This window comes from Schistocerca gregaria, chromosome 4 (assembly GCF_023897955.1).
Source record: "Schistocerca gregaria isolate iqSchGreg1 chromosome 4, iqSchGreg1.2, whole genome shotgun sequence".
NCBI lineage: Eukaryota > Metazoa > Arthropoda > Insecta > Orthoptera > Acrididae > Schistocerca > Schistocerca gregaria.
Genome location: NC_064923.1, coordinates 540,344,854 through 540,359,334, shown reverse-complemented (window position 1 = coordinate 540,359,334; position 14,481 = coordinate 540,344,854). Strand labels below are relative to the sequence as shown.

Here is a 14,481-nt window from a genome sequence, read left to right as displayed (position 1 = left end):
ATGAACTGGATTGTAGTTTGATCATTTGTGGAGACTTCAATATTGATTATCTTAAAAAAGTCGAATCTTGCTACTTCCTACAATTTAAAATCTAAAGTAAATGCTGTTCCACAAGTAACACACTTGTGAAAAATATTTAGGTCAGTTTCTAGTAAAGAAGAATTTACAGATCACATCATTAAAAATTTTCAGTGCACAGTTTAGTGACCATCTAGTGTTGAAAACTGAGCTTGAAGTAAAAAGCAGTATTGAGAACAAAATATCAGCAATCACCACATGTAGATGCTGTAGTCAGTATAATACATCCTACCATAACAGCTTAACAAACAATGAAAATGGAGACATGTTTATAAAGTTAATGAATTACATTAAAATTTTAACACCTTCATTGAAATATTAACCTATTACTTTCAGACTGCATTTCCATAGAGAACTGTGTGTTGAGTTCTTTCACTCAATTTTGCACTCCTAATGAAACAGAAAAGAATCAAAGCATTTGATATATTGAAAATTAGGTGGACAGATAAAGCAAGGAATGAGGTGGTTCTCCACAGAATTGACAAAGAAAAGATGATGTTGGAAGTACTAACACGAAGAAGGGACAGGATGATAGGACATGTGTTAAGACATAAAGAAATAACTTCCATGGTGATAGAGGGAGCTGTACACGGTGAAAACTGTAGAGCATGATAGAGACTAAAATACAAACGACAGATAATTGAGGACACTGGTTTCAAGTGTGAAATGAAGAGGTTGGCACAGGAGAGGAATGTACAGTGGGCTACATCAAACCAATCAGAACGTTGCTGACTCAGAAAAAAGTGGCATCTTGCAAATTGGACAGGTACTCCTGACAAGTCTAACCCACTCCCTGTTGGCAAATGCTATAACTGCATTGGGTACACCTACCTGGTGCATCTGATCCATTTGTCCAGGGCCTCAGGTAGCTCTCAGACTCTATAGTGAACACACACATTTCTCAGCCAGCCAAGGGCCGTAGCTCTCATGTGCCTTGTGTGTCTTACAAAGTTTCATGAAGAGAAATGTACTTTTATATGAAAATAACAAGGGCCAATTCTAGAACAAACCGTTGGATCACAGGGAATGAGGGTCTTATGCCAGGAGATACTACAACTTGCATAACTACAACTCTAATAATTATTCTTCACGTGAAATACACATATATTATAAAAATATTCTGAGACATTACAAAAAGTAATAATATCTGCAAAACTAATGTAAATGATAAATATATGTATAATTCAGCAAATAAAGTGAAGGCTGTGTGGAGAGTTGTTAAAAAAAGAAATTAGTGACATAATGTAAAAATTGAGCACTATTACACAAAAATAAAAAAAAGTAACAAACCACATAGAAGTAACCAATACATTTAACAACTTTTCACAGGTTTTTGTGGGTATTACGACAAAATCAGTCATAAATAAGAAAACCCAATTAAATCACAATGGTAAATCCAGGATGGCATGTGACAATATTAGAGAAGGAAAGTTGCTACTCCCCATATAGCGGAGATACTGAGTCGCGACAGGCCATCTCTCTACTTATCCCTACCACTCTCCACACTCCCACATTCTACATACTTCATAACGTCTATAAACCCAACCACCCAGACATCCCATTGTGGCCAGTTACTGTGCCCTCATTGAGAGAACCTCTGCTCTCGTAGACCAACACCATCAACCTATTAACCCAAAAAAATTCCTCCTATATAAAAGATACCAACCATTTCCTCCAGTGACTCTCCACAGTTCCTGTCTCTTTACTACATGATGCCCTGATCGTCACTATTGATGCCACCTCCCTGTACATTAACATTCATAATGCCCATGGCCTTACTGCTATGGAACACTACCTTTCCAGACGACCTATGGAATCCAAACCAACAACCTCCTTCCTAGTCTCCATGACCAACTATATCCTCACCCACAATTACTTCTCCTTTGAAGGCATTACCTACAAACAAATCCGCAGTACGGCTATGGGCACCCGCATGGCATCATGCTAAGCCAACCTATTAATCGGCCATCTCTAGGAATCCTTCCTAAAAACCCAGAATCCTAAACCACTCATCTGGTTCAGACTCATTGATGACATCTTTGCTGTCTGGATTGAAGGTGGGGACATCCCTATTCACATTCCACCAGAACCTCAACAACTACTCCCCCATTTGCTTCACCTGGTACTACTCAACCCAACAATCCACCTTCCTAGATGTCTACCTCCACCTCAGAGATGCTACATCAGTTCCTCCATCCATATCAAACCTACTAACCACCAGCAACACCTCCACTTCGACAGCTGCCACCCATTCTATACCAAGAAGTCCCTTCCGTACAGCCTAGCCATCCATGGTGGTCGCATCTGCAGTGACGAGCAGTTCCTCCCAAAATATACCGAGGGTCTCACTGAAGCCTTCAATGACGTAATTATCATCACAACCTTGTACAAAAACAAATCTCCTGTGCATTATCTTTCCAGTCTCCTACCACCTCCCAAAGTCCCACAGTCTGGCCACAGAGGAGCATTTCCCTCCTAACTCAGTACCATCCGGGACTGGAGCAACTGAATTACATTCTCCACCAGGGTTTCGATTACCCCTCGTCGTGCACTGAAATGAGAAATGTCCTACCCACTATCCTTCCCACTCCTCCTACAGTGGTATTCCTCCATCCACCGAACCTACACAATATACTCGTCCATCCTTACACAACCCCTGCTCCCAATCCCTTACCTCATGGCTCATACTCCTTTAATAGACCTAGATGCAAGGCCTGTCCCATACATCTTCCTACCACCATCTACTCCAGTCCAGTCGCTAACATCACCTATCCCATCAAATGCAGGTCTACCTGTGAAACCAGTCATGTGATTTACAAGCTAAGCTGCAACCACTGTGCTGCATTCTATGTAGGCATGACAACCAATAAGCTGTCTGTCGGCATGAAAGGCCACTTACAAACTGTGGTCAAAAAAACAAGTTGACCACCCTGTTGCTGAATACACTGCCAAACATGATATCCCTCATCTCAGTGACTGCGTCACAGCCTGTGCAATATGGATCTTTCCCATCACCATCACCACCACCACCAGCTTTTCTGAATTGCGCAGGTGGGAACTTTACCTTCAGTACATCCTGGCCTCAACCTTCATTATTCACTGTCCTCACTCATCCAGCCCCCGCCCAGCACTACACAGCTGTCATAGCCCACCCGCATCGAGTCTTTTAATTTCTTTTTGTATCTCTGCTTTCTGATAGATACTTACCCCCACACATACCTTCTCTCCTGCCCTCCGTCTAAACTGCAGCACTTCACTGTTCGTCACTCCCACCATTCCCGCCATACTATCCCTCCCCTTCCCCTCCCTAGCTTCCTCCTTACTCCTTCCCAGTCGTCACTCCCATCATGCACTGGTGCTGCTGCTCACAGTGTGTTTTCAGTTGTCTCATAGTACAGATGTGTGAGCAAGTTGTGTGTGTGTGTGTGTGTGTGTGTGTGTGTGTGTGTGTGTGTGTGTGACTATTGCTGACAAAGGTCTTAAGGGCCAAAATCTATAATTGTGCGAATGTTTTTGTCGTGTCTATTGTGACTCGGCTTCTCCGCTATGTGGTGAGCAGCAACTTTCCTTTTCTAATATTGTTGATACCCAGTTAAAGGAATATAAAATAAACACATGTAACATTTGAATGCGTATCAGCGTTGGCACACGAGATCACATGGGGAAAGTAATAAAATGGTTAAAGAACTCCAACTCTACAGGTATTGTGGGGTCTAACAACAATCTTAAAGAAGAGTGCTCTAAACCTTGTTGAAATAAAGAGATACTTACATGACTGTTCATTTCGAGCAGGTACAGTTCTTGATGTATTGTAAACATGAAAAGAAGCTTTAATATTTAAAGGTGTGGGAGAGAGAATGTTAATAACTGTGAGCCCATCTCAATTTCCTCTTACATTTCAAGAAAATTTGAAAGAGTTATGCATGAGAAACGTCTGAAATTCGAAAATAAAAGGCAAAATTGTACCTGATAACAAAAATTCAGAAATAAGAGCTCAACAGTGGCTGCTATTTGTGTCCACATTACTACTATGCCAGATTGGGGGGGGGGGGGGGGGGGGGGGAATGGATGAAGCAGCGAGAGTATTTATTGACGTATTGATTTTGACATGATGGATCATAAGATTCTGCTGTCAAAACTTGAAAGATATGATGCTTGTATTTGAGTTCTGTTGAACACTTATATATTTTCTTTCCTGAGGAACTGTAAGCAGGCACTGAGCATCAAGCATGCTGTCAACCTTGAAACTGTTTCTACAGACTTGACAGAGTATAAACTGATTAAATATGGTGTTGCTCAAGGAGCAGTGAAGGGACCACTTCTATTTCTTTCATACATAAACCACCTACGGTAAGCTTAAATGTGAGAAGGAGGTATACATCCCATTTCTTTCTATTAATAATGAACCATTTGATAACAGTACAGGAACAAGTTTATTAGGATTATGGCTACAAAACAATCTAAAATGGAATAAGCACGTAGAATATCTTGATGCAAAATTGAGCAAGACCGCTACCTTCTTTGCTCACTAAACTGCTGCGGTAACGCGAAAACAGTAAAAAGTCCATGTAATGCCTATTTTCATTCTCATGTTAAGTATGGTGTCACATTTTGGGGGAGAAACCATAGCAGCCGTCCTCATCTTCAAAATGCTAAAAAGGGCCATTGGAATAATGTTTGGGTGCAGGCCTAAAGACTTGTGTAACACACTGTTTAAGATGTCTTGTTTTCCTCCCTTACTGTGTATATACATTACATCAATCCTTACAGTCTTTAAAATAAATGTAATAGGTAAGGACAGTAGATATCTGTGATAACTTTATCACACGAAACAAAAACTTAAATGTGCCAAAACACTACTTTCCATATGGAAGATAAATTGTCCTAAAGGAAAATACTGTCAAAACTTTGGAAAATCTTTAAAACTATATTTACAGCACCACTGCTATTACTCCTTAGAAGAATATTTAAATGTACAAAGTTAATTTTTTGTAATTTACAATCTGTATGCATAGAAATCATTTTCACCTGTATACATATAAATTGTCTGAGGTCATATACATAAACTGCTTGTGTAGACAGCATGGCCGATAAAATACAATGTAATACTATACAGTATTTTGTTAGAACTGAAGTTTGATTCCTACATCACCACTTCTGACAGATGGGGACCAAATGGAGTGCAAGCTTACAAAGACAATTTGGTGAAGCTTATGAAACTGTTCAAGCAGTGTTTGCCTTCAAAAACAGTTGTAATCTGGATTGCTACAGAAGCAGTGTCGCAAGACTGTAGGGGTGGCCTGTTTGTTAAACAGGTGAGTTTGAAACAATGATGGATATTTGATGTCAGTGGCCTTTTTGTGAAATGTTTTAATTGTGTAATCCACACCTAGCCACTCTTTAATCAGTAATTCTCCCATTTCCTGCTTGTCATAACTTCCTCTACACTTCCTCCATTCTGGTTACAAATGTGTTTTCATTTTGACACTTGTCTTGACTCCTAGTTCTCCAAACTTCATTTTGTCCATTAGTTATCTTCTATTTTTCTTTCAACATCATGTAGTCTCTGGAAGATGTTTGTATGGAGTGTAGCCTTATGTGGAAGTAAAACATGGATGGTAAACACTTCAGACAAGAAGGGAATAGAAGCCTTTGAAATGAGGTGTAACAGAACTAATGATGAAATAGTGAACAGAATTGTGGAGAAAAGACATTTGTGGCATAACTTAAGTAAAAGACGGGATTGGTTGACAGGAAATTCTGAAACATAGGAAATCATCAACTTAGTATTGAGCTAAGTGCAGATGGCACAGATTGTAGGAGGAGACCAAGAGATGAAAACAATAAGCGGGTGCAAATGCTTGAAGGTTGTGGTAGTAAGTAGGAGATGAAGAGCTGTGCACTGTGGGTGCAGTAACATGGAGAGCTGCATCAAACTAGTCTTAGACAGAAGAGTGCAACTGCAACAGCAACAAGAACAACAACACATTATCTTGTCACAACCAGAATCCAGTTCAAATCTGAAAGCAGCATTGTCATTCAAGTATAACACTTAGCACGGAAAGCTCATTTATTGTGAACAGTGAACTGCCAGAACAAAACTTACATCTTGTATGGAGTATTTAGCTACTTATTCAAACATCAAATAGTCCAGAATGTACAAATATTACAAATCAAACAAGGAAAAATCCAGGATGGAATGTAACAATACCAGAGAAGGAAAGTTGCCACTCACTGTATAGTGGAGATGCCGAGTCGCAATAAGCACAACAAAAAGATTGACACAATTAAAGCTTTCAGCCATTTGCCTTTGTCAGCAGTACACACACACACACACACACACACACACACACACACACACCTGCACCTGCAGTCTCGGAGAGCTGAAACCACAATGCGAGCAGCAGCACCAGTGCATGATGGGAGTGGCAACTGGGTGGGGGTAAGGAGGAGGCTGGAGTGGGGAGAGGGAGGGATAGTATGGTGGGAGTGGCAGACAGTAAAGTGTTGCAGTTTAGATGGAGGGTAGGAGAGAAGGTCGGGGGGGAAGGGGGGGATGGTAAGTACCGGAAGGAAAAAAAAAATTAAAGACTGGGTGTGTTGGTGAAATGACGGCTGTGTAGTGCTGGAATGGGAAGAGGGAGGGGGCCGGATGCGTGAGGACAGTGACTAACGTAGGTTGAGACCAGTGTGTTGGTGAAATGACGGCTGTGTAGTGCTGGAATGGGAAGAGGGAGGGGGCCGGATGCGTGAGGACAGTGACTAACGTAGGTTGAGACCAGGTGGGTTACGGGAACATAGGATGTATTGCAGGGAAAGTTCCCACTAGTCCATTTAAGAAAAGCTGGTGTTGGTAGGTAGGATCCATATGGCAGAGGCTGTGAAGCAGTCATTGAGTTGAGGGATATCATGTTTGGCAGCGTGTGAGCAACAGGGTGGTCCACTTGCTTTTTGGCCACAGTTTGTCGGTGGCCATTCATGTGGACAGAGAGCTTGTTGGTTGTCATGCCTACATAGAATGCAGCACAGTGGTTGCAGCTTAGCTTGTAACTCACATATCTGGTTTCACAAGTAACCCTGCCTTTGATGGGATAGGTGATGTTAGTGACCAGACTGGAGTAGGCGGTAGTAGGAGGATGTATGGGACAGGTCTTGCATCTAGGTCTGTTACAGTAGTATGAGCTGCCATGAGGTAAGGGATTGGGAGCAGAGGTTGTGTAAGGATGGACAAGTATATTGTGTAGGTTCGGTGGACTTCGGAATACCGCTGTAGGAGGGGTGGGAAGGATAGTGGGTAGGACATTTCTCATTTCAGGGCAGGACAAGAGGTAATTGAAACCCTGGCGGAAAATGTAATTCAGTTGCTCCAGTCCCGGATGGTACTGAGTTACGAGGGGAATGCTCCTCTGTGGCCTGACAGTGGGACTTCGGGAGGTGGTGGGAGACTGTAAAGATAAGGCACGGGAGATTTGTTTTTGTACAGGGTTGGGATGACAATTACAGTCAGTGAAGGCTGCAGTGATACCCTCGATATTTTTTGAGGGGGACTATCTGTGAAACCAGTCATGTGATTTACAAGCTGAGCTGCAATCACTGTGCTGCATTCTATGTAGGCATGACAACCAACAAGCTGTCTGTCTGCATGAGTGGCCACCGACAAACAATGGCCAAAAAACAAGTGGACCACCCTGTTGTTAACGCGTTGCCAAACATGATATCCCTCATCTCAATGACTGCTTCACAGCCTGTGCCATATGGATCCTTCCCACCACCACCAGCAGCTTTTCTCGATTGTGCAGGTGGGAACTTTGCCTGCAGTACATCCTATGTTCCCGTAACCCTCCTGGCCTCAACCTTCGTTAGTCACTGTCCTCGCCTATACAGCCCCCTCCCTGTTCACCTTCCAGCACTACCACAGCCGTCACCACCACAGCCAGTCTTTTAATTTCTTTTTATTTTTTCTTCTTATTTCTCTCCTTTCCACTACTTATCCCCTCCCCCTTCCGCACCTTCTCTCCTGCCCTCCGTCTAAACTGCAACACTTCACTGTCCGCCACTCCCACCATACTATCCCTCCCCCTCACTGCTCCAGCCAGCAACATTATCCTCTAGGCCACACTGCACAAGTATCACAGCTCATGGCAATATTATGATTCCTACCATTTGGTGGGTGTGTTGTACACTTAGAAATGTAAATGATTTTTGAAAACTTCATCTTATAAACAGTTTGTCGGCAGTTTCGTTCCTGTTTGTTTTAATTGATGCCACAAATATGGCATGTGGTTGACACGGGACATTCTGTAAGGAAAACAATCAGATTTAAGTTTTCCATTACAATATAAATCACTTAAGGTGAGTGCTGGGGTAGCCTACCTGTAAAGGGCAAGCTGATTGCATCCCACCACCTTCCTTCAGTTTGTCGATGTGCTCAGACTCCAATGATTTCTCATTAATGGGGAATTGTTCACTAATATTTCTTCCTTTTTGTTTGATATTTGTCTTTTTTTTATATTTTTCTTTTCTGTCTCTTTCTCTGTAATTTTGTGTGTCGTTTTGTCTCTAGTCAAGTTCTGCTGTTTTCCTTTGAGTAATATCAGGGATGATTATTCTCCTCAATCTTTAAGTAACTTGAATTATCCCTACTGTTAAGTTTTTCTAATAAGATGTATGTATATCTGTTTCTGAAAGCTAATGTTTTTGTGGCAGTTTGTTTTTGCATATGTCCACTACCTCATGGTAGGTCAAGGAAATTTAATTTTATTTGATTACACACTCCTGAGGCAACTTGCCTAATCACTAAGTTGTGAACATCTGAGAAGGAACTCTTACTTAGGCCAGATTGCTCCCTGAGGAAAATGGAAGCAAATTCAATCCGAAATGTTTTGTTTGTACTGTGATTTAGTGAAGTTTCTCCAGTGATGTTTCAATTAATTGGTATTCTTCTGTAACATTGCTGTTTCTTAAAAAAATTGAAGGATATTTTCAGTAAGTAATGTAATTCAATGCAATTTAAATCACTTGTTACATAATTATGTTCTTTATTCCTATTAGGTTGAGTTCATGAAGCATTATCTTCGATTTGAAGTTATGGAAGCCAACATGTTGGCACGACAGATTGTTGTCTCGTATGGTTTCGACTTTCTCGATGTTCATTATTATTTAAGGATGCAGATTCACAGGTTAGAGTAATTAAGATTAGATTGTAAGTGGAAACATGCAAAAAAGTAAGTACTTCAGTGCTGTCCAAGCACCTACCTGTAAGTGTGTGTCTGTAATAAGAATCCAGATAGATATTCAAAAATTTTCTTCATCAAGTTGTCAAGGAGTAATACAAATGCTGCACTGCTTGCTACGGCCCAGTAGGCATGTTAAATAATATCTTCCTTTAAGACTTTTCATTGTGTTACCCAGAGAAAGAAAGTGGTATGCAAGGTGTGGCTGTAAAATAAATGGACTGATGCTGCTGTAGAGTAAGACACTTGCAACAAAGATGAATTACCAATGTCCGTGAAGTGTGATGCCGTCTCAGTTAAATGTGGCATCTCGGGTGTCTGGACAAATCAGTGTGGTCATGGCCTTCGTTTGTGTAAGAGCTGTTATTTCATTTTACTGGAAAAGTGCTAATTAGAAGAATAAAGCAATGGATGTCATGAAGCTTCACATGAAACTTGGGAAAGCTGCTACTGAAACCTAAGTATATGACGAGGACTGTTCATTATGCACACAAGTTTTTGAGTGATTCAGGTGTTTCTAGGGTAGTCGAAAAGACATTGAAGATGCATCACACCAGGGATACTCTTAAACACAAAAAGCAGACGAAAATATCAAATAAGTAGGTAATGTTCTTCTAATAATTTCCGGGTATGCAGCCGGATCCCGTCGACATTCTGCCACGATATTTCGGCCCAGAGACGTCCGGCCATCATCAGGTGAGTACAGTACTCACCTGATGATGGCCGGACGTCTCTGGGCCGAAATATCGTGGCAGAATGTCGACGGGATCCGGCTGCATACCCGGAAATTATTAAAAGAACAAATACGCCGGGAAAATTTCAGAAGTCACATCAAGTAGGTAATGTGATTTGATCTGACCATCAGTTCAGTGTCTGATAGATTGCTGAAAGGAATTGCAAAGAATGTATAAGGCAAATTTTACACAAGCAATTTAACATGAGAAAATTGTATGTGAAACTGTTGCCAAAAATTCCCAAGACTAAATGAAAAGAAAGCTCATGTAAGTTTTTGTACTGACACTAAAAATATAATTGAAAATGATCCCGATATGTGTGTGTGTGTGTGTGTGTGTGTGTGTGTGTGTGTGTGTGTACACCTGTCCTTTTTCCCCCCTAAGGGAAGTCTTTCCGCTCCCGGGATTGGAATGACTCCTTACCCTCTCCCTTAAAACCCACAACCTTTCGTCTTTCCCTCTCTTTCCTGAAGAAGCAACCATCGGTTGCGAAAGCTAGTAATTCTGTGTGTGTGTTTGTGTGTTTTGTTCATTGTGCCTGTCTGCCGGCACTTTCCCGCTTGGTAAGTCTTGGAATCTTTGTTTTTAATATATTTTTCCCATGTGGAAGTTTCTCTCTCTCTCTCTCTCTCTCTCTCTCTCTCTCTCTCTCTCTATATATATATATATATATATATATATATATATATATATATATATATATATAAGCGGGAAAGAAAATTAATGATGATGTAAATAAAATAGAAAGAAACTTCCACATGGGAAAAATATATTAAAAACAAAGATTCCAAGAAGAAGCAACCATCGGTTGCGAAAGCTAGTAATTCTGTGTGTGTGTTTTGTTCATGTGCCTGTCTGCCGGCGCTTTCCCGCTTGGTAAGTCTTGGAATCTTTGTTTTAGCATTTGTAGAATTTTGCTTTTTCACATATAATACGTGTATTGGAAAGGCCCAACTTCGTCGAGAGTGACAGAAGCTCGAATGAGGAAATCTAGATTTAAAGCAATGCTGATCTCCGCCCCCCCCCCGCCCCCCCTCCTCCAATATTCATGAAATTGCATATCTTCACTGAGTTTCTGTTCGTGCTCAATTTGTGGAAAAATATGTCAAGAGTTTTGCATCAAGGCAATATACCAGATCATACCACATTGTCTGTTAATCTTCCTACTGTGAGTTTTTATTATCTGACTGTGAACTCATGGGTTCATGTAGACCTGAATTAATATTCAGTAGTTTAATCAACTAACAGAAAAAATACATTGTAGTTGTTCAGTGTAACAGTAACTTTTTTATTTTCTAAATATTATGTTCAAGAAACAAAAAGGAGGTTAGTTTACACTCCTATTGATCCCATGGGTACTCAGTGCAGAAGCTGCAAATAAATTTTAATATTTTTCAAATATTAAACTGAAAAAAATGTCATTGAATATAATTGACTTGGAGAGTCATATGTTTTGGAAGAAAAAAAACAGCTTTGAAAACAATGGAGATAAGACTTTGCCACAGTGAGTACAGGCCCATATTGACTCCAGTGGTACTACAAGGCTTAAGATATTTCTAGAGAATTACAGCATTCCAGTTTTAGATCACTCTCCTGATGTGACTTTCATCCATTCCCCAAGGTCAAATCTGGATTAAAAGGAATAAGATTTCAGTCTGTTGAAGCAGTGAAAGGAAAAGCGGCACACATCATAAAGGAACTCATAGAGGAAGACTTTCATTACTGTTTCCATCAGTAGAAAATTCACTTGGAGCATTCTAGGAATACAGGAGAGTATAGTGAGTGTGAAAATAACTAAATATTGTACTTACATTATTGAAATAAAATGTTTTACAACAATCATCCTGTTTTAGCCACACCTTGTAGCAACATTTTTTGATGCAGGAAGAGAGAAGTGGAAATTGGGAGGTTTGTTAGGTAACTCACAAGGCTCCTTCTTTGCGGACTATTAGATGTTATATGTGATTACAGGCTTTTCAATGGTGTTAAAAACCTTTTTGGGCGGTCAACTGAGTGGTGGTGTTATTTTTGCAATGTTAATAAGTTTTGTACCCATCACCTTCAGGCGGCAAGATGGTACCACCACTTGGCTGATCACTCCAGATTATTTTACTGTTAGAAGTTTTAAACAATTTTAAGTAATTTGTTCAAACACTATCAAAATTGAATTTTATTTTATACTTACTTACCGCCACTGTGCATACAGATGATGGTCAGCTTTCAGTTGATAAACTTCATACTTGTAACAAAATACATCAATAAATTATAAAGGCTTTGAGGCATCTAATAAATTAAAAAGTGTATGTTCATTACTATGCAGATGATGATGTGATGGAACTGTAATCAACTGACTATGTGATACTGACTTGAATGCAACTCAAAACATGACTGTATATACATTACTTGATGATTGCTTGACTACAAAGATTTCACTGTTCTCTGCTGTAACTTGGCACTGACTGCCAGTATGATTTTTACACAGCGATTGCTTGACATTGGCTAAGGTAGTGGCTGTAGGTGCATATAACTCAGTGATAACTGTTGTATTGTTCACATCACCTATTTAGAAAGGAACAAAAGACTGCTTTTGATAAACAGTAAGAATTATCACATATTAATATCAACACAGAAGACAGAAAAGGTAGCTAAAACATACGCATGTTTGGCAGTAAAGTTACTTGTTCAACTGCTGTTCGTATATATCCTTAAGTTAACCCTGTCAGGTTCTATTGTTTATAGCGGACTTTTGAGCATGCCCAGGATTTATGAAAGCCCACCAAAACATTCTAAAAACTTGTAATTTTAATAACAGTATAGATTATGTGTCATGTTCTTCTATACTCTTTTGGAAAGACTATAATACTGGATTTTTGGAAAGGTTGCATTTTAAAATCCCAATATTTTAGACATCTTATGATAATTGTAATTTTGAGTAAAGATATTTCCATAATTATACAGGCTTCAGAAAAGGCAAAATGTTTGTTGGAAAGAAGAAAATCAGAGCTTTCAAATATGCTATGGTCTCATCTGAGATGTGGAGGTGGCCTTGCCTGTGGCTATCGAGCATGCAGGGTGCAGTCATCTGCATGTTGTGTCTGTTGGCACCAACGATGCCTGTCACACAGGTTCTGAGGTGATCCTCAGTTTATACAGGCTGCCTGTGAAGGTGGTGAAGACTGCTTGCCTCACACACAGGGTGCAAGTAGAGCTTGCAGTTTGGAGCATCATTCCCAGAGTTGATTGAGGTCCTTTGGTTTGGAGCTGATTGGAGGGTCTCAACCAAAGGCCTTGGCGACTCTTTGATGGTCTTGGCTGTAGATATCTAGACATGCGTTATCATATGGGAATTTGTATGACTCCCCTTGATAGTTCAGTGGTGTACTACACAAAGGAAGCATCCTATTTGGCTAGCAGAGTACTTGTGGAGTGCACATGATGTTTTTTTTAGGATAGACAGTGTGTGATGTACTCTGATGGAAAACTTGCCAGCCAATATGCAACAAGGGAAGTCAAACAGCATTCAGAATAAGGACTCTTCGACTGTCAACATTTTATCAGTAAACTGTCGAAGTATTTCTAATGAAGTTCCCGAATCCACTACCCTCCAGGAAAGTTCTTGCACCTCAGATTATTGATGGGTTTGAGAATTCGCTGAAACCTGAATTGCAAAGCTCTGAGATATTTGGTGAGTCTTGGAACGTGTATAGGGAAGACAGATTAGAGACCATAGAAGGGGTAGTGTTCTTTGCAGTTCACGCAAGCATTGTCTCTATTGAGGTTGAATCCCCCCTCCCCCCCCCCCCCCCCCCCCCCCCCCCCCCGTTCCTCTCCTCCCTTGTCCATACTCCTTTCTCCCTGCTCCCTCCCTTTCCTCTTGGTGGACTTCTTTGTATCGACTTGGCTATCCTCCCGGCTTTGTTTTTGGTATGTGCTATTGTTTAGTGTGCTGATTCCATCTCCTTTTTGGTGTGTTTGGTCCCGTTGGGGTTTGACTTCCATTTAAAACGTTTTCCATTCAGTGTGAGCCATTTGGGGATGAACTCCCAACTTAGTTTCCATGGATTAGACTCCTCCCCCACCCCTCCCTCACCCTTGAGTAAAATGCGGTCCATTTCTTTGCTAATAAAGACATCTTCTGCTGCCCAATCTGAAGCCCTGTGTGCAAGTGACCATCTCAGTGACACCCCAGTCTCCGTCACACCCCACCAATCTTTGAACTCGGTACAGGACATTATTTTCCTACGGGATCCTCTTCTCCAAACTGACAAGGAGCGCCGTACAAATCTCGAGTGATACGGAGTTCAATTTATCTGCAGTGTACAATGAGGCCCCAGAGACAATCGCACCAATACAGATGCCTTTATCCTGGCCTTCGAGGGGGTTACCCTCCCAGAGAAGGTCAAGGTGATGGTGTATTGATGTGATGTAAAACCTTA

General features: G+C 40.7%; 1 protein-coding gene across 8 annotated transcripts in view; it reads left to right on the top strand.

Moving 5' to 3' along the window:
* The window catches only part of LOC126267471 (PC-esterase domain-containing protein 1A-like), a 230,704-nt gene that overhangs the window by 164,133 nt on the left and 52,090 nt on the right, over positions 1–14,481 (top strand). For all 8 annotated transcript variants that reach the window (XM_049972746.1, XM_049972747.1, XM_049972748.1 and 5 more), the window contains exons 6-7: positions 5,243–5,393; positions 9,130–9,257. In XM_049972746.1, the coding sequence (XP_049828703.1) occupies positions 5,243–5,393; positions 9,130–9,257 (279 nt within the window). The remainder of the gene's footprint in view (positions 1–5,242; positions 5,394–9,129; positions 9,258–14,481) is intronic.